Source organism: Calidris pugnax, unplaced genomic scaffold, assembly GCF_001431845.1.
Source record: "Calidris pugnax isolate Ruff unplaced genomic scaffold, ASM143184v1 scaffold501, whole genome shotgun sequence".
NCBI classification, from domain to species: Eukaryota; Metazoa; Chordata; class Aves; order Charadriiformes; family Scolopacidae; genus Calidris; species Calidris pugnax.
In genome coordinates, this window is record NW_015091485.1 from 67,632 (window position 1) to 88,123 (window position 20,492).

The 20,492-nt window shown below is 54.1% G+C and overlaps 1 protein-coding gene across 1 annotated transcript in view; it reads left to right on the forward strand.

The window, feature by feature from the left end:
• SNRNP40 (small nuclear ribonucleoprotein, U5 40kDa subunit) overlaps nt 1–15,663 on the forward strand; it is a 15,842-nt gene extending 179 nt beyond the window's left edge. Inside the window, exons 2-10 of the mRNA XM_014961695.1 lie at nt 1,525–1,654; nt 2,888–2,981; nt 4,237–4,402; nt 5,684–5,806; nt 6,741–6,861; nt 8,160–8,242; nt 8,667–8,728; nt 12,513–12,616; nt 15,042–15,663. Of these exons, the coding sequence (XP_014817181.1) occupies nt 1,525–1,654; nt 2,888–2,981; nt 4,237–4,402; nt 5,684–5,806; nt 6,741–6,861; nt 8,160–8,242; nt 8,667–8,728; nt 12,513–12,616; nt 15,042–15,091 (933 nt within the window). The 3' untranslated portion in view covers nt 15,092–15,663. The remainder of the gene's footprint in view (nt 1–1,524; nt 1,655–2,887; nt 2,982–4,236; nt 4,403–5,683; nt 5,807–6,740; nt 6,862–8,159; nt 8,243–8,666; nt 8,729–12,512; nt 12,617–15,041) is intronic.
• Nucleotides 15,664–20,492: the final 4,829 nt, after the last annotated feature.

Sequence of the window (20,492 nt, forward strand, 5' to 3'; positions counted from 1 at the left end):
AAGCCCCAGTGGGGTAAAAGGGGGAGGAGGAAAGGCCTGCGAGGGGGCGGCGGGGCCCGCAGGGTGCCCAGGTGGCCGAGAAGAGAGGGGATTCTGCCACTTTACTCTGCTCTGGTGAGACCTCCCCTGGAGTATTGTGTGCAGGTCTGGAGCCCTCAGTATAGGAAGGACATGGACCTGATGGAGAGGGTCCAGAGGAGGGCCACAAGGATGATCAGGGGGATGGAGCACCTCTGCTACGAGGACAGGCTGAGGAAGCTGGGGTTGTTCAGCCTGGAGAAGAGGAGGCTCCGGGGAGACCTAATAGCAGCCTTCCAGTACCTGAAGGGGCTACAGGAAGGCTGGGGAGAGCCTGTTTAGAAAGGCCTGTAGTGACAGGACGAAGCTGGAGGGGAACAGATTTAGACTGGAGATGAGGAGAGGGTTCTTCACTGTGAGGGTGGTGGAGCACTGGAACAGGTTGCCCAGGGAGGTGGTTGAGGCCCCATCCCTGGAGATATTCAAGGAGAGGCTCGACGAGGCCCTGGGCAACCTGGTCTAGTTGGGGGTGTCCCTGCTGACTGCGGGGGGGTCAGACTAGATGGCCTTTGGAGGTCCCTTCCAGCCTGGGCAATTCTATGATTCTATAAGACCAACACCATCCTGGGCTGTGTCAGGAGCAGCGTGGCCAGCAGGAGCAGGGCAGTGATGGTGCCTCTGGACTGGGCTCTGGTGAGGCCTCACCTCAAGGGCTGGGTTCAGTTCTGGGCCCCTCACCACACGAAGGACATTGAGGGGCTGGAGCGTGTCCAGAGGAGAGGCACCAAGCTGGGGAGGGGTCTGGAGAACAAGTCACACGAGGAGAGGCTGAGGGAACTGGGCATGTTGAGTTTGGAGAAGAGGAGGCTGAGGGGAGACCTCATTGCCCTCTACAACTCCAAGTCCTCAGCCAGGCTCCTGCAGGATGATGGTTTTCCTCTGGAAGAACCGAAATCCTATGTGGTCATGTGTGCCTGGAGCAGTAGTGGACATGCGAGGAGGGGATGTGCTGAAGAGTAACTCTTTGGCCCTTAGCAACCAAAAGCCACCAAAAGCTACAGCCTGGAGCAGGACAACACCTTCCCAGCCATCACTGGAGCTGGCTGAGGCCACAGAGTGCCTAGAAAGGGAAACTGGACATGTTGAGTTTGGAGAAGAGGCTGAGGGGAGACCTCATTGCCCTCTCCAGCTCCCTGAAAGGAGGGTGCAGAGAGGTGGGGGTTGGCCTCTTCTCCCAAGGGAATAATGCCAGGAGCAGAGGAAATGGTCTGAAGTTGGGGCAGGGGAGGTGACTTGATGATCTCAAAGGTCCCCTCCAACCATGAAGATTCTGTGAAAACCCATGATGGGATGAGAGGGGGGAAGAAGCCCCAGTGAGTTAAAAGGGTGAGGGCAAAAGGCCTGTGAGATGGTGAGATGGAGGGGGCGGTGTCGTGACACACTGGCCGTGCCCTTTGTTCCCCTCCATGGCATCCCCTCACCTGGCTCTCTCGTTGCCTCCCACAGGGCCCCCCACGCTGCTCGTCCCTGCAGGCCCCCATCATGCTGCTCTCCGGGCACGAAGGAGAGGTGTACTGCTGCAAGTTCCACCCCAACGGCAACACCCTCGCCTCTGCCGGCTTCGACAGGCTCATCCGTGAGTACCAGGTGCCACGGGCACAGCCAGGTCTGGGGCTTGTACCATTTCAGGCCATTGTCCTGAGCACCTTTCCTGCAAAGACAGGCTGAGAGAGCTGGGGTTGTTCAGCCTGGAGAAGAGAAGGCTCTGGGGAGACCTTAGAGCAGCCTCCCAATATCTGAAGGGAGCTCCAGGAGAGCTGGGGAGTGACTCTTTGTCAGGGAGTGCAGGGACAGGACAAGGGGGAACGGTTTTAAACTGGAAGAGGAAGATTTAGATTAGATACCAGAAAGAAATTCTTTGGTGTGAGGGTGGTGAGACACTGGCCCAGGTTGCCCAGAGAAGCTGTGGCTGCCCCATCCCTGGAGGGGTTCAAGGGCAGGTTGGAGGGGGCTTGGAGCAACCTGGTGTGGTGGGAGGTGTCCCTGCCCAGGGCAGGGGGGTTGGAACTTGATGATCTTTAAGGTCTCTTCCAACTCTGACCATTCTGTGGTTGAGCAGTGATGGGGTCTTATCTTGGCCTTGCTGGGTCCTGAGCATGAGGTGCTTCACAAATTGGGGAGGAAGAAGCTTCTTCCAGCTCCTCTGGCAGATATCTGTCCTGCTGGTCCTCAGACGGGACTGGTGACGCACCTTGCTGGTCATAGCCCTGTGTTCCCAGATCCCTCACACAGGTCACCATCAGTCTGTGTGGGACTGCAGCAATCTGCAGAAATGCTCAGCTTGCTGAGTGAAGGTCGTTACTTTTCATTAAAAAGTTCAGTGTGACCTGAAAGCATAAAAGCTGTCTGTCCTCCTGGGACTCACACGATGTTGTACCTTGCTGGGTCCTGAGCATGAGGTGCTTCACAAATTGGGGAGGAAGAAGCTTCTTCCAGCTCCTCTGGCAGATATCTGTCCTGCTGGTCCTCAGACGGGACTGGTGACGCACCTTGCTGGTCATAGCCCTGTGTTCCCAGATCCCTCACACAGGTCACCATCAGTCTGTGTGGGACTGCAGCAATCTGCAGAAATGCTCAGCTTGCTGAGTGAAGGTCGTTACTTTTCATTAAAAAGTTCAGTGTGACCTGAAAGCATAAAAGCTGTCTGTCCTCCTGGGACTCACACGATGCTTCTTTATCGTTACACGTCGTCCCGGACCGGAGGTGACAGTGACGATGGGACGTAGTTCATTTTGTTGACTTCCCAGAGTGTTGCTCCATCCACACAGGGGTTGTTTCCTGGCCTTACCTCTCCCTCCCTTTCCCCCAGTGCTGTGGAACGTCTACGGGGACTGCGATAACTACGCCACGCTGAAGGGACACAGCGGGGCGGTGATGGAGCTGCACTACAACACCGACGGCAGGTAAGGGCTGTGCCATGGCTTCCAGCCTCGGGCCCAGCTCCTTCTGAGGGAGGTGCTTTGTGCTGCCCCGGGTCCCTCAGAGCACCTCAGTGTCCCTGCTCAGTCCTCGTGCAGTGAATCATAGATTCATAGAATTGCCCAGGCCGGAAGGGACCTCCAAAGGCCATCTAGTCCCACCCCCCCGCAGTCAGCAGGGACACCCCCAACTAGACCAGGTTGCGCAAGGCCTCGTTGAGCCTCTCCTTGAATATCTCCAGGGATGGGGCCTCAACCACCTCCCTGGGCAACCTGTTCCAGTGCTCCACCACCCTCACAGTAAAGAACCCTCTCCTACTAATCCTTCTAGTGTGGGTTTCATGGGTAAGGAGTGGTGCCTACTTGAGATTAAGAAAAAGGCTCTGGAGTCACACCATGACCCACCAGCGCCCTTGATTTCAGTCTTGAGGAACTGAAGTTAGTCTCAGTCACCTGGGGACACCGGGGAGGGAAAGAAAGCCAATGAGATATTTGTTAATTTAAAAGTTCCACTGTTACTGCTGAGCTTTCCCTCCTGGGTTCATCCCAGATAGTGTTTGAGGAGGCAGAAAACCAATTTATATGTATCTAGAAATGGGTGTTAATGCGAGTGCCTCCCGAGCACTGCCAGTCAGCCCGCTCTGAAACACAGAATCTTCTAGGTTGGAAGGGACCTTAAAGATCATCTTGTCCAACCGTCAACCTCACTGACAAAAATAGACACCCCCACAACAAACAAGGAGCATCATCACTAACCCAGACCTCCCAGCACCACATCAACCCGGCTTTTGAACACCTCCAGGGATGGTGCCTCAACCACCTCCCTGGGCAGCCCATTCCAAGGGCTGAGAACCCTTTCAGTGAAAAAATTTTTCCTAATATCCAGCCTGAAACACCAGCCCGCTCTGAAACACCGCCTTTGGCGTGGTGTGTTGGGGAGATCCTTCTCCGTGGCGTGTTCCCGCTGAATATCTCCACCTTTGATCCCAGAACCTGAGAGTAAAACGGGTGGGAAGGGAGAAATGTTTCAGAAACACAGAACCTCATGGTGTTTCTTCTCCACAGCATGCTCTTCTCCGCGTCCACAGCCGCCTTTGGCGTGGTGTGTTGGGGAGATCCTTCTCCGTGGCGTGTTCCCGCTGAATATCTCCACCTTTGATCCCAGAACTTGAGAGTAAAACGGGTGGGAAGGGAGAAATGTTTCAGAAACACAGAACCTCATGGTGTTTCTCCTCCACAGCATGCTCTTCTCCGCGTCCACAGACAAAACCGTGGCGGTGTGGGACAGTGAGACTGGGGAGAGAGTGAAGAGGCTGAAGGGCCACACCTCCTTCGTGAACTCCTGTTACCCAGCCAGGAGAGGGCCCCAGCTGGTCTGCACCGGCAGCGACGACGGGACCGTGAAGGTCAGTGTGTTGTGTAAGGAGATAGCCCGGGGTGAAAGTGAGATGGGGTCTTGGAAAGAATTTTTTGGGTCTTCCCATTTAAGTGGGCTAAATTCAGCCTTTCATTGCTCTTCTGATTTCATTGTCATAGAATCATAGAATTGTCCAGGTTGAGACAAAACCGTGGCGGTGTGGGACAGTGAGACTGGGGAGAGAGTGAAGAGGCTGAAGGGCCACACCTCCTTTGTGAACTCCTGTTACCCAGCCAGGAGAGGGCCCCAGCTGGTCTGCACCGGCAGCGACGACGGGACCGTGAAGGTCAGTGTGTTGTGTAAGGAGATAGCCCGGGGTGAAAGTGAGATGGGGTCTTGGAAAGAATTTTTTGGGTCTTCCCATTTAAGGGGGCTAAATTCAGCCTTTCGTTGCTCTTCTGATTTCATTGTCTATTAACTTGGATTTCAGAAATCAAAAATTTTAAATAAAGTTTGACTGCTGCTATTTTTCTGTAATTCTTTGGGGGGATGAAGAAGATTCAACTGCTCAGTTGTACTTTTCCCACTGAACTGTGTTAAGAAAGCAGGAGACAGGCAAGCTGTTAAGGAAATCTCACATACCAGCCCCTTCTTCCCTCACTTCGCTCCCATCCTCTGACCCCACCAGGCTTTTATTATGTTTTTTATAGATGTTTTTTAGATCTCTCCTGAGATCTAAAAGAGGGGATTTCAGGAGCGTGTTCTTAGTCTCTGTGCAGCCTCCTGTAGCTTTATGGTTGCGTATCTCTGGGCAACTTTTACAACTGCTGTGTCCTTTCAGCTGTGGGACATCAGGAAGAAAGCTGCTGTCCAGACCTTCCAGAACACGTACCAGGTCTTGGCTGTGACTTTCAACGACACCAGTGACCAGATTATTGCCCCAATATTATCTGATATTGTCTAATAACTTGGATTTCAGAAATCAAAAATTTTAAATAAAGTTCAACTGCTGCTATTTTTCTGTAACTCTTTGGGGGGATGAAGAAGATTCAACTGCTCAGTTGTACTTTTCCCACTGAACTGTGTTAAGAAAGCAGGAGACAGGCAAGCTGTTAAGGAAATCTCACATACCAGCCCCTTCTTCCCTCGCTTCACTCCCATCCTGTGACCCCACCAGGCTTTTATTATGTTTTTTATAGATGTTTTTTAGATCTCTCCTGAGATCTAAAAGAGGGGATTTCAGGAGCGTGTTCTTAGTCTCTGTGCAGCCTCCTCTAGCTTTATGGTTGCGTATCTCTGGGCAACTTTTACAACTGCTGTGTCCTTTCAGCTGTGGGACATCAGGAAGAAAGCTGCTGTCCAGACCTTCCAGAACACGTACCAGGTCTTGGCTGTGACTTTCAACGACACCAGTGACCAGATCATCTCTGGAGGCATCGACAACGACATTAAGGTGGGATGCCCGCGTGTCCCCGCGTGCCTTTCCGACGGCACACACACCTTTTCCATCCCCTCACACCTCACGTTGGTCCAAGGACAGGTGTGGAAGCCCATTTGTTAATTTTACAGTCACAAGGGCCACGCGGACCCGCCGTGCCCGACCTCGCTGTTGATACGGGGCCAGTAAACTCTGAGGGAGGTGGTCCAGGGCTGTTTGCCATGTGACAGCCTGGGCAGCTCTGGCATTCCTGGCCAGCTGTCACCCGCTGGAGCCCGTGGAATGCTGCCTCTCCTGGCAGCCTCTGCCTCTCACACAGGCTCTGGAGCCATAGATGAGGTAAACTCAAGAAAATGTGGTGACGCATCCACGTTCTCTGCCCTCTGCTCCAGTTTGCGACTTACTTTGTCACCTGCTGGTGTGGAAAGTTCTTATTTGAGAGGGAGCTCGGTGTTTCATTCAGCTGGTGACTGAGGTTCTCCTGAGGGCCGTATGATTCAGTCTCTTCCTGTCCTTTAACCTCGGGCTCCAGCATTACCTCAGGCCTGGGGAGCACGTGCCTGCCAGAGAGCCAGCACTAAGCGTAGTGCTCACGGGAGATCTGTCCCCACTGCCCCTCTTTGGGAGAGGACAGCGTGAAATTTGGGGATTTTTGGCTCTGTCGGTGAAATTTGGGAGCCAGGGGAGCTATAGGCGGGTAGAGAGGGATTCCTGCATCCGTGAGGCTGGTGACATTTAGCTCCTTGGTGGTTGGATGCCTGTGGTAAGAAATCTTCTAAGGGGCTAAATCCATTTTTCCGACTAAACAAATAAAATTCTAGCCTTGTGTTTTAGCCGTTCAGAGCCCACCAACTGAAATTGAAAGCCCCTGTCCTCAGATGACTGATGGCAGTTCCAACAGTCTTGGCTGCCTTTTTGTTAAAAAAAACTGCACTGTTGTGTCTGGCAGGTGTGGGACCTGCGCCAGAACAAGCTCACCTACACCATGCGGGGCCACGCCGACTCGGTGACGGGCCTCAGCCTCAGCTCAGAAGGCTCCTACCTGCTCTCCAACGCGATGGACAACACAGGTATGGAATCAGGGAATTGTCAGAGCTGGGAGGGACCCTCTAGAGGCCATCCAGCCCAACTCCCCTGCCAAAGCAGGGCTGCCCAGAGCACATCACTCAGGAGCATCCAGGCGGGGCTTGAAGATCTCCAGAGAAGGGGACTCCACACCCTCCCTGGGCAGCCTGTTCCAGGGCTCTGCCACCCTCACCCCAAAGAAGTTCTCCTCAGATTGGAGTGGAACTTCCCATGGTCCAGCTTGTGCCCGTTGCCCCTCGTCCTGTCACTGGGAACCACTGAAAAGAGTCCGGCTCCATCCTCCTTCCACCCACCCTTTAGATCCTTGGAAGCATGAAGAAGGTCTCCCCTCAGCCTTCTCTTCTCCAGGCTCAAGAGCCCCAGCTCTCTCAGCCTTTCCTCATCAGGGAGATGCTCCAATCCCTCCATCACCTCTGTTGCCCTACGCTGGACTCTCTCCAGCAGTTCCCAGTCCCTCTTGAACTGGGGAGCCCAAAACTGGACGCAGGATTGTGGCCTCCCCAGTGCAGAGCAGAGGGGGAGAATGACCTCCCTTGACCTACTGGTCACACTTTTCCCTATGAAGCCCAGGATAGGTATGTCCTACCCTATGCCATCAGGTGCCACTCTCTCACCCCAGCTCAGCGTGACGGTTGGGAAGGAACAGCCCAAATAGTTTGACGTAGACAGACAAGAGCCAGACGCGGGGCTGGGCTGGAGGGACGTTGGCTCCGGAGATAAAGCTTGAATTCTTGTTATGGCGGTGAGAGTCACGTCCTTGGCAGGGAGGGAGCAGCTGCACTGGAAGGGTTTGTCACAGCTCCTGAAGGGCAGCGAGGACACGAGGGGTGGCACGTGGGGCAGTTGAGCCCCGTGGGGGCAGTTTGGCCGTTCCCCTGCGGGAGGGGAGGGTCAGCCCTGCTCCAAACCACCCATCTCCTGCCTGGGGGTGCTCAGCGAAGCTGGTCTGATGGGCAACGTGATCAGGGAGTGTGTTAGAATAAAGCACATTGCTCCTGTAAGGAGATGGTGGCTCGTTTGTGTAACAGCTGTTTGGGATTTTCCCCCTCCTGTTGGCAGTGGGCTTGGTGTAATTATAAATTTCTGCATTTTGACCTTTCGTAGTGAAGCTTTCTGCGGGGGAAAGCTGCTGCTTTCCTTCTGCTTCTGAGGAAAGCTAAGCACAGAGAGAAGAAGGAGCATGGCCAGGGCTTTGCTCGTTAGTGACGTTGCCAGAAGCTGACCTTGCCCCCCCTGCCTCTGCCTCTCCAGCTAATTAATTACTGTGAGCTCTCTCTTGCAGTTCGCATCTGGGATGTGCGACCGTTTGCCCCCAAAGAGAGATGTGTAAAGATTTTCCAGGGGAACGTCCATAATTTTGAGAAGGTGAGCGTGCTGCAGACTGAAACATGATTGTTTGTAAAATGCTGCTGCTATTAACTTTTCTGTAAATTGTTTTTTAAGTTCAAGTTTAAGCCAGGAAGGCTTTAATAAGAATTCAAAGAAAGATTAATGCACAAAGTGGGATTCCAATTAAAGCCGCAGTAACAAGATTTCTTTGCTCGGTTCAGCTATAATTAGCTGTAAATTAAGTATTTTCTACATTTACTATCTACTTTGTGTAGAATAACAAGGCGCTGGATGTTTCCAGCAATAAAATAAAATCTGTAATTACCATCTCCACTTCTGAAGGGAGATCATTAAAGCGGTGCTTATGATATTTAAAGTCTCATGGTGATTTTAATTCAAGTGGAAGGGAAAAACTAAATCTTTCCTTGGAAATAGATCTGTGCGTATTCTTTTATTTTAGAATCTTCTGAGGTGCTCTTGGTCCCCGGATGGGAGTAAAATCGCGGGGGGATCGGCCGACAGGTGAGTTCTGGCTGCGTTTCTCTGTGCAATCCACCCCAAAGGGTTCTGGGAGTGTGCTCCCTCCTGACATGAGCTGGATCACGTCCAGAATGAAGACTCCAGAGTTGTGTGGGGAGGTGTAAAGACCCAAACATCCCCCCTTCATTCGCATCCTGGGCTGCATCAAAAGCTGCGTTGCCAGCAGGTCCAGAGAGGGGATTCTGCCACTTTACTCTGCTCTGGTGAGACCTCACCTGGAGTATTGTGTGCAGGTCTGGAGCCCTCAATACAAGAAGGACATGGACCTGATGGAGAGGGTCCAGAGGAGGGCCACAAGGATGATCAGGGGGATGGAGCACCTCTGCTCCGAGGACAGGCTGAGGGAGCTGGGGTTGTTCAGCCTGGAGAAGAGGAGGCTCCGGGGAGACCTTAGAGCAGCCTTCCAGTACCTGAGGGGGCTACAGGAAGGCTGGGGAGAGCCTGTTTAGAAAGGCCTGCAGTGACAGGACGAGGGGCAATGGCTTCAAGCTGGAGGGGAACAGATTTAGACTGGAGATGAGGAGAGGGTTCTTCACTGTGAGGGTGGTGGAGCACTGGAACAGGTTGCCCAGGGAGGTGGTTGAGGCCCCTTCCCTGGAGATATTCAAGGAGAGGCTCGACGAGGCCCTGGGCAACCTGGTCTAGTTGGGGGTGTCCCTGCTGACTGCGGGGGGGTCGGACTAGATGGCCTTTGGAGGTCCCTTCCGGCCTGGGCAATTCTATGATTCTATGATTCTATGATTCATTCTCTGCCTTTCCGTTGTGTCAGTGGAGGGAGCACCATATAGTTGTAAAATCTTACTATTATTGTCCAAAGCTGTCTGTGGATGAGCATCACAGCTTATGTTCAACCACCCCTCCCACTCTAGGACCAGCAGGTGACAGGACTGTGGCTGTGGTGGGCTCGGTCCCTGCAGTCACATCAGCAGATGCTGGTGAGAGCCCTTGAGAAGCAGGGGGTCTGGGGAGGTGTGTGTGGTGAGGGGTTATACTTGTAAAGACCACAAATACCAGTTAAATTGCTGCGTGGTGGCTTGGAGGAGACACCAGTGGTGCTACGAGGGTCGTTCTTGAGTCTTACTGTAATTAATGAGTAGGAAGTAGTCAAGAGCTGACTAAATTAGCACATATTGGACTTCTAAATGAGATATTCTATAAGCTAAGGCAACTGAGGAGTAGAAGGGACAGAGGGAGGAAGCCAGCAGAGGGTCCGTGCCAGACCCTGAAGGTCACTGTGAAGGACACCAACCTCTGCTGGAGCAGATCCAGACGCACTCTCGGTGACATGGAGACAGGAATTCCTGCAGGCCGGAGTCCAGGGCATGCAGCAGTAGTAATCAGCAAATTAATGAGTTTCTGATAGAGGATAGGGAGAACTTCAGCTCCCGCCGTCCAGATATAGTGGGGCCAGCTGTCCCAGCAATGCCTGAGACGTGACTCTCCAGTGCTACTGGGCAGTACTGGCACTGGGGGGGCCCCGAGGCTGCGGCTGGTCCCTTCGGTGGCTGGAAGTCTCAGAGCAGTTTCAGGCCAGTCTTTGGCCAGGCCATCAGGTTGGTTCTGCAGGTGCAGATGTAGCTCTGTGCTCTGACAGCAGCTTTGGGGTGCTGCTGGTGGGGAAGGGCACGCAGCCGGAGCAGGTTAGACAAAGCTGCTCAAAGCTTTCTGCTCTTTCTGAGCTTTTAAATTTATTTTAATTTTTTTTGTCAGTATTATCTGCTGGGAAAGCAAAGCAAGATTAAACAAATGTTTCATTTGTCTGAGTACAAAATAGTTCCCCAATGATTACTCTCTCTCTGTGCATTGTGTGGAGTGTGTGTGTATGTTGGAGGGACAATTACCCGAGTACTTTTTTTGCTGTCGAGCCCTTCAGGTTGTAGAAAAATCAACTGCTTCAAGTGCTCACCTGCTTTGAAATACCAAATTAAAAACAGAACAGCAGAGTCCTTTGAGATACAGTTCTTGCCTGCTTAGATAAGCAGTTGTGCTTGAAGAAATACTGCTTTAAGTAACATTCATGACTTAAGTTGCAGGTTTGAATTTTTCCCTTGTATGTGTTTAAAGAAAATAAGCTGAAGGGTAGCACCAGCCTGAACATGAATGGTCCTAACAAAGTGGGTTGGTATCCAGTGTCCTCTCTGTCTTGCCAGCAAGTGGTATAAATAATTCAGTGCTTTTTTTGGGGGGAAAAGAAGCTCAGTTCTATTTCAACCCAAATACAGGATAACTGTAGAAGCAAATCTTGTTCTTCATCCGGTCTGCAAAGCCCTGGCAGATGGAAAGGCAGAGAAGCTGGGGACCCCACTGTTGGTAGTGTTGCTAAACCTGAGAGGGTCCAGCCCTGGTGCTCAGCGCTGGGGCTGCGTGTGGGGCTGCTGGAAGGGCTCTCACCCCCAGAGTGTTTGAGTTTGTGCGGGTGAGACGAGGGGATGCACAATGGCATTTGCAGCGACCTTCCTTTGCAGGGTTGGAGTGCAGGAAATTGATTTTATGTGTGTTTTATGGGCTGTCCCCAGTGCTCTCACCCTCTGCAGTCCCCTGTAAATAGCCGTAGCGATGCCTCTGGGGCATGTGGGCAGCAGAGCTGCCCTTTACACCAAACCCAGCCTGCTCCTGCCCTGCTGCTTCCCTTTTCTGCCCTGGCAGATCTCATTTTAGCTGCCAGTCACCTCCTGAAGAGTGAGGCAGGGTGAGTGTAGTCCAGAACTGAGCCACCGATGGGTTTTGCAGAGCTGTGAACCTTGTGACATGCCATCCTGTGTGTCTGGAAGGGAGGGATGCAGCAGGGTGGGGGGCAGCATCACCTTGCCTGGGTTATAGGACATTGCTCAGGGCTCTTCTCATTTCTTGATATATTAAAAAAAATCCCACTCAGTCGTTCAGGGGCTCACCATAACCTGGGTCAAAGCATCATTCTGCTTCCTGGTGGAGCTTGTGTGCAGCCACCCCTTTGTGCAGACACCCGTGGGGGATGAGCAGTGATCTTGGGTAATTTATAGTGAGGCACCGTTTCCCCCACTCTCTGTGACCATTTCTAAGAGTAATCTGAAAGCTGGTCCATGCCTGGTGCCAGCAGCTTGTTTCTGACCTCCTGCCTGAGGGTTCCTGGTGGCTTCTGGCCCTTCAGCTGGGGTGGGTGCCCAGGCAGGACCCGGCAGCGGCGGGAGCCCGCGGTGAGGCCTGCAGAGCTTCATCAAAGGGCTCAGCACAATCTGATCAGCCCCCTGATAAATGCTGTGGGCTGGGTGATGACTTCAGTGGCACAGCAGGAAGAAATCCATATATAAAGCTGTTGGCTGTGAGGGATTACTCTGTCACAGGGGCTGGGCGAGCACCTGGGCTCCTCCTTGCTCTTTGCCAGCCCAAACCAAGGATTTGGCTGCCAGGCTTTAGGCAGGTATTTGTGTGGCTGAGAACCCCACTCCCAACACTAATTTTCTCCCTTAGCCCACTGCGTTGCTGCTGTTTTGAGGGTCTCTGCAGCCTCAGGCTTTTAAATCCATCTCCAAATCCCATTTCATGAGAGGGGAAGTGGGGCTGCTGTGCTGGGCTTTCGATGTGTTGGTCCTACCTGCTCTGACTGCTCCTCTGGCTCGGGCAGATCAGAGTTTTGCTCCTGAGAAGCTCCTTGTTCATCCTCACACTAAAAGCATCTGTTTCAGTCCAGGGGTTGAACCGCTGCAGGAACCGGCCGTTGGGGTTGGGGGGAGGGGGGGCAGCTGCTTTCCCTTCTCAAATGCCCCTGCTCATAATGACTCTCTTGTAGGTTTGTCTACGTGTGGGACACCACCTCCAGGAGGATTTTGTACAAGCTGCCAGGCCACGCTGGGTCGGTGAACGAACTGGCTTTCCATCCTGAGGAACCCATTAGTAAGTCCCCCCCACCTCAAGTCAGCTGGGGCGATAGTTTCGGGCTGGCTGAAACGGCTAATCCTGTGGAAAACAGCCCCAAAATTCCCTGTGGCCCAGAGCTCTGAGTATCAGAGACAAATTTAGGGGCAGCAGCCTCCTGCCTGCTGCTCCCCCACAGAGGGGAGTTGGGCTGGGGGTGCCCTGGGGTGCTGGGCTGAGTCGGGGGGCTCTGCTGTGTCCTGCCCGGGTGGAGACCTGGGGGGACAACTTGGGGGATAACAGCAGGGTGGCTAGTGATCTGGGCTAGTGGTCACCTGTGGGTGGTCATGAGCCATGGCTTTGCTGCTGAGGGCTTGTCCAAACGTCCCAAGGGCCATACAAAAAGGTTTTGGGGTACCTCAGTTTGGACACCAGGGATATATCCATCGCTGGAGGGGTTCAAGGGCAGGTTGGAGGGGGCTTGGAGCAACCTGGTCTGGTGGGAGGTGTCCCTGCCCAGGGCAGGGGGTGGCATTGGATGGGCTCTAAGGTCCTTTTCCAACCCAAACTATTCAATGATTTGGTGATCAGAGGGGACAATGCCCACCTGGGAGTGTCCCCAGCCTGGGATCTCCTCACTTACCCAAAGTAGGAAGCAAAAGAAGCTCTTGGTGCAGCAGGTTTTGTCCCCGTTGGTGTTTGGCACAGAATCACAGAATGTTCCTGGTTGGAAGGGACCTTTGAGACCATCAAGTCCAACCATAGCACCACCTACTAGTGCTGGGTGAGACGATGCTCGGGGTGGCTTTTTCAGAAGGGCTGTAACCACCGTGCATCAGCAGAGACCAGATTTCCTCTTGTTTTTTTGCCGTGGCAGCCCCACGGGGTGCTCCTTGTTTCTATGGAAACACGTGCCCCGTCGGCCTGGTCACCACCTCTCTGCAGCCAAAAAGTGACAGAGTCAACCCCAAAGTGAAGCCAAGAGCTGGGCTGTGCTGCGGGTGACAGTCTCTGCTGCAGGGCACTGAGTTATGGGTTTGTTCCTTGGTTATTCCTGGGAGCCTGTGCTGGGGGAGCAGAGAGGTCCCTTGTCTCCTCCCGGGCTTGGAGCTGCTCGGTTGGAATTGTGTTCTGCTGAGCTCCCCTTTGTGAATCAATCACTCGCCTTAAAATGAAAATTAAAAACCCATCCAGGCGTTGCACCCGAGTTACACAATTGATTTCTGGCAATGTTAACCTTGTAAATCTCTGCACCCTCTCCATCTGCTCGGGAGGGTGCTGGGGGGCTGACACACAGCGAGGTGCTGGACACCGGGCTGAGAGTTCACTTAAAAACCCCTCAAACCTCCCCTGGACTCAAGTGACACCCTTGGCAGTGTCGAGAGCAGGGCATTCTTTTGACACTTGTGTCTTGAATCCCCCGAAGAGCCTTTTCTGAGCGGCGGTGGCTCGTTGTAGGTGGGTGCCAGCTGCATTTTGCCTGTTCTGGTGAAATTATGAGGTGGTTTCCCGGGCAGGCTGTGCCCTCTAGCGGCACAGAGTCCCGTGGCTGCGAGATCAACGCTCCTTCCATGAAATAAATCACAGAATCACAGGATCTTCTAGGTTGGAAGGGACCTTCAAGATCATCTTGTCCAACCGTCAACCTCACTGACAAAAATAGACACCCACACAACAAACAAGGAGCATCATCACTAAACCAGACCTCCCAGATGCTCGAGAGCATTAACAGCCCCTTCATACACCTCTCCAGAGAAGGGTGACAAAGATAGTGAGGGGTCTGGAGAATAAGTCTTATGAGGAGAGGCTGAGGGAACTGGGGGTGTTCAGCCTGGAGAAGAGGAGGCTGAGGGGAGCCCTTATTGCTCTCTACAACTCCCTGAAAGGAGGGTGTAGAGAGGTGGGGGTCGGTCTCTTCTCTCAAGTCACAGGCGACAGGACGAGAGGAAATGGCCTCAAGTTGCCCCAGGGGAGGTTCAGGCTGGATATTAGGAAAATTTTTTTCACTGAAAGGGTTCTCAGCCCTTGGAATGGGCTGCCCAGGGAGGGGGTTGAGGCCCCATCCCTGGAGGTGTTCAAAAGCCGGGTTGATGTAGTGCTGGGAGGTCTGGTTTAGTGATGATGCTCCTTGTTTGTTGTGTGGGTGTCTATTTTTGTCAGTGAGGTTGACGGTTGGACAAGATGATCTTTAAGGTCCCTTCCAACCTAGAAGATTCTGTGATTCTGTGACATGTGGAGCCGTCGCCTCGGGACCGGGGAAGGGCAGCCACGACGCGCAGCGCCCCGTTAGGTGTCAGAGTCCATCGTTCCATGAAGTGTTTTTGGGGGGAGCAAAATGAAATTTGGCTTTCTGGCCGGCTTACAGCAAGCGAAATGAGTGGTTTGATTCAAATGCTGGGTCTTAGTAGAGGTCTCAAACTGCTCATTTTCATATCCCTCCCTTTCCCCCCTCTCTCTCTCGCAGTCCTCTCCGCGTCCAGCGACAAAAGACTGTACATGGGGGAGATCCAGTGAAGCCGACGAGGAAATGGTGGGATTCCTGCCCTGGCAAAATCCTCAGTTTGCAGAATCTGGTCTGACTTGTTCCTCAGCGGTGCCAGCCCCACACTGGGGAAGCCTTGAAGCAGGGGGCCGAGCCCAGCCGCCCTCCCGCAGGCTGCGACGCCTGCGCCCTCTCACTCTGTAGCTTTTCCCTGCCCACCCCCCCCTTTCTCTGGGGAGGAAGGAAAATTTGGAATTGGAAAGATTTGAATTTTGGCTGTGCCGCCGATTACTAAACCCTTGCCCGGATCGCTTGAAATTGGTAACATTTGTCAAAATTCCACATGTGACTTGTATATTCCCCGTCGAGTTTCTCTGGTTGGTTTTTTGTTGGTTTTTTTCTTTTTATACGGTCAAAACAGAAATAGATAGCTTTTTACAAGAACTGTGTGGATGGGATTTATTGTTCTGGTTTACTTTTCTATGGTACAATCCTAAATCAAGGCCCTCGCTCGTACAGAACCCGGGGAAACCGTGACGTTCACTTCAGAAGAGCAGCTTTATTTTTTATTCATGGCAATAAAAATGACCAACACTTGAAATAATTACTGGGCTGCCGCTGCCTCCTGTTTTCGTGTTTGGAGTAAAATCCAGGCTCCTGCTATAAATAAATGCAAAGGGAGTGAGGTTTCTGTGACGGGCACGACGTGTTCAGTGCTCGGCAGTGGGGGGGCTGCGTGTCCCCTGTCCCCTGCAGGGTGGCAGGAGGTGGTGGCAGGTCCTCGAGAGGGTTAGATCCATCCTTACAGACCCATGGCCGACTGCTGGGGCAACAAGAGGGTGTCTCAGCTTTGGGGGGAGGTGGGATTTTGGGGGCTGCTGCTGCCAGATCTTGCCCCGCAGCCCTGCCCTCCCTGCGTGGCTGTCTCTGCGACCTGGGTTTTGGGCCAGAAGGGAATGTTCTGCCCTGACTATTTTTAAGTCAAGGGGCAATGGCTTCAAGCTGGAGGGGAACAGATTTAGACTGGAGATGAGGAGAGGGTTCTTCACTGGGAGGGTGGTGGAGCACTGGAACAGGTTGCCCGGGGAGGTGGTTGAGGCCCCTTCCCTGGAGATATTCAAGGAGAGGCTCGACGAGGCCCTGGGCAACCTGGTCTAGTTGGGGGTGTCTCTGATGACTGCGGGGGGGTCGGACTAGATGGCCTTTGGAGGTCCCTTCCGGCCTGGACCATTCTATGATTCTATAAGTCAAGGCTGAAACCACCCCAAACCACCCTTTGGCTCGGGGCTGAGCCTCGGCTGGTCTATATGAGAACACTCCAGGGGCCTCCCCACACCACAGCTCATTGTCTGACATTAATTAACTTGCTATCAAGACTACGTGCTGCATTTCTCTTCGCAATGTGTCCACCTCACCTATTTCATCCTCTTATTTTTTTTTTACCCCCCGATTTGCTGCCCTGGCTCAGGTTATATCGGGCATTTCTCACCTCTTGCTGCCTTTCTGCCCCAAACCAGAGGGCTGGGCTTCAGCCAGGGGGACGGAGCATGGACACACCATGGTCCCACCCCAGCACTGCCGTCCCCTGGGACTGTCCTGTGCAGCCCTGGCCACTGTTTGCCTGGGAGGAACCTGCTGCAGCCACCAGGTATTTAAGAGCTGGAAAATTGGTACAGTTTGTGCAGCGAGGAGGGAAGAAGCCCCCTGAGAGCACGTCTCGCCCTGCTTTTCTGCTGGGGATGGAAGAAAAAAGCTGGAGGATGGTCACACTGCTGGGGTCAGACCAGCTTTTGAGGAAGCAGTGAGACGTGGCTGTGTTCCCCAGGAGGCAAGGTCACTTCTGGGTGTGGGGTGTGTGGCACTGTCCCCAGTCCCCTGGCGTGGTTGTGTCCCGGTACTGTGTCCCCGTGTCAGCAGATGGCTGTGTCCCTCGGGGACACGGGACCTCACTCAGCACCGTGTTCCTCGTGGAGCCCTGGGGCTGGAGCAGGGCTGGTCTCTGCTCCTGGTTCCTGCATCGTCACGCTCAAAGTGACTTTGGGAGCAGAGAGTTGGGGCTGGAGAGGATGGGAAACCACTGACCCCAACCCTGTCCCCTTCGCTGACCCTCTTCATCCAGGGGGGATGGATTCCAGCAGGAGATGGGAGTGCTGGGACTATCGGTGCAGTTTGTGCAGTGAGGAGGGGAGAAGCCCCCTGAGAGCACATCTCACCCTGCTTTTCTGCTGGGGATGGAAGAAAAAAGCTGGAGGATGGTCACACTGCTGGGGTCAGACCAGCTTTTGAGGAAGCAGGGAGATGTGGCTGTGTTCCCCGGGAGGCAAGGTCACTTCTCCTGGGTGTGGAGAGTGTGGCACTGTCCCCAGTCCCCTTCACCTGGCGTGGTTTGTGTCCCAGTGCTGTGTCCCCGTGTCAGCAGATGGCTGTGTCCCTTGGGGACACGGGACCTCACTCATCCCTCGGGGACACGGGACCTCACTCAGCACCGTGTTCCTCGTGGAGCCCTGGGGCTGGAGCAGGGCTGGTCTCTGCTCCTGGTTCCTGCATCGTCACGCTCAAAGTGACTTTGGGAGCAGAGAGTTGGGGCTGGAGAGGATGGGAAACCACTGACCCCAACCCTGTCCCCTTCGCTGACCCTCTTCATCCAGGGGGGATGGATTCCAGCAGGAGATGGGAGTGCTGGGACTCACCAGAGCTCCGGGTTCATCAAATCCAGGGAAAATCAGCTTCACCAGAACGGATCTGGTCCCGGTCTGCTGCCGACATCCTGTCACTCCTCAACTCCCTGAAAGGTTGTAGAGAGGTGGGGGTCGGTCTCTTCTCCCAAGGAACAGGCGATGGGACAAGAGGAAACGGCCTCAAGTTGCCCCAGGGGAGGTTCAGATTGGAGATTGGGAACAATTTTGACATGGAAAGGGTTCTCAGCCATTGGAATGGGCTGCCCAGGGAAGGGGTTGAGGCCCCATCCCTGGAGGTGTTCAAAAGCCGGGTTGATGTAGTGCTGGGAGGGATGGTTTAGTGATGATGCTCCTTGTTTGTTGTGGGGGTGTCTATTTTTGTCAGTTAGGTTGATGGTTGGACAAGATGATCTTTAAGGTCCCTTCCAACCTGGAAGATTCTGTGATTCTGTGATTCTGCAACTCCCAGAGGGAACAGCAGGCAGGACCCCACAGGAATGGCTGCTGCAGCCCTGGGACTCCATGATTGTCCCTGTCCCACCGCCCTCACCGTCCGTCTGTCCCCTGGAGCCAGGCGTGGGGGGTGCTGGTGCAGACATGATGGTGCAGACATGGGAAGACCCGTCGCCAGATGCCAGTGAATGAACGTTTCTGAAGGGAAACAAATCCCCCTCGGGCTGAAGAGCCGGGTGGAGAGAGCTGGGACCAGGGGGGGAAGATTTATTTTTAACTCTGCAGAGTATTAAATAACCTGAACCCTGAAACGCGTGTAAATGAGAGCTGGGATCCAGCTGGGAATGCCAGGGCTCGGGATGGACCTCCCCGGAGCCACCGGCGTAGGAGCCCTACGCCTGGGGACCCACACCGTGTCCCTGTCCCCTCACTGAGGGCTGAGGGCGAGGAGGGTGCTGGATTTGGTGCTTAATTAGACACTCAGAATCCTGGAGGGTTTATGGTTTTATTTCACAGAATCACAGAATAATTGCCTGGGTTGGAAGGGACCTTTGAGATCGTCTGGTCCAACCATCAACCTCACTCTGCCAAAAGATAAAACAAAAAAGACAAGAAAAGCCATCACTAAAGCATGTTCCCAAGCACTAGGTCAACCAGCTTTTGAACACCTCCAGGGATGGGGCCTCCACCCCTGCCCTGGGCAGCCCATTCCAAAGCCTGATAACCCTTTCCATGAAGAAATTGTTCCCAATCTCCAACCTGAACCTCCCCTGGTGCAGCTTGAGGCCATTTCCTCTTGTCCCATGGCCTGTTCCTTGGGAGAAGAGACCGACCCCCCCTGGCTACACCCTCCTTTCAGGGAGTTGGAGAGAGCCAGAAGGTCTCCCCTCAGCCTCCTCTTCTCCAGGCTGAACACCCCCAGCTCCCTCAGCCTCTCCTCACAAGACTTGTGCTCCAGACCCCTCACCAGCTCCCTTGCCCTTCTCTGGACCCGCTCCAGCCCCTCAAGGTCTTTTTTTGTGGTGAGGGGCCCAAAACTGGACCCAGCCCTTGAAGTGGGGCCTCCCCAGTGCCCAGTCCAGGGGAACTGTCACCTCCCGAGTCCTACTCCCCACGCTGCTCCTGACACAGGCCAGGATGCTGTTGGCCTCCTTGGCCACCTGGGCACACTGCTGGCTCCTGTTCAGCCCACAGGCCACCAACACCCCCAGGTCCTTTTCCATGGGGCAGCTCCAGCCACTCTGCCCCCAGCCTGGAGCTGCAGGGGGTTGGTGGGACCCAAGGGCAGGACCCGGCACTTGGCCTTGTTGAACCTCATCCCGTTGGTCTCAGCCCATCCATCCAGCCTGTCCAGATCCCTCTGCAAAGCCTCTCTACCCTCCAGCAGGTCAACACTCCCACCCAACCAGGTGTCACCTGTGAAGCTCCTGAGGGTGCACTCCATCCCCTCGTCCAGACCATTGATGATGTTACAGAGAACGGGTCCCAGTAACCCAGCCCTGTGGGACACCACTTGTGACCGAGGTGTCACCTGTGAAGCTCCTGAGGGTGCACTCCATCCCCTCGTCCAGACCATTGATGATGTTACAGAGAACGGGTCCCAGTAACCCAGCCCTGTGGGACACCACTTGTGACCGGCCACCAACTGGATTTATAGAATCATAGAATGGTTTGGGTTGGAAGGGACCTCAAAGATCATCGAGTTCCAACCCCCCTGCCCTGGGCAGGGACACCTCCCACTAGAGCAGGTTGCTCAAGGCCCCATCCAGCCTGGCCTTGAACCCCTCCAGGGATGGGGCAGCCACAACTTCCCTGGGCAACCTCCATTCCCCACCACTCTCTGGGCCCGGCCTCCAGCCAGAGAGTCATCTAATCACAGAAGAAGATCCCAGTCCTTCCAGGTGGCAGTTTCTCCAGGAGGATCCCGTGGGACACTGCATGGAAGGCCTCACTGAAGGCCAGGCCAACACTCCAACAGCCTCTCCTCATCCACCGAGCGGGTCGCTTGTCCCAGAAGGAGATAATTGAATGTCCACCCAAGTGTCAGAGGAAGGGGGGACTCTGGGGGCTGAGCCAGCGGTGCCAGGTGATGACCCGGCAGTTTCCGTGTTTAAAATAAGAAAAAATAGGCTCTTTTTTTTTTGTTTTTCCCTGATTCCCAACAGGGGAACCCGCAGGGAGAGCTCTGTCCCGGCCCCGGTGGGCGGCTGCGGAGCCGTGACCCAGATCGGGGGAATGATCCGGATTAACGGGCAATCCCCGACCCCGGGGGCAGGGAGCCCGGCGGGGGGGGGGGGGGGGG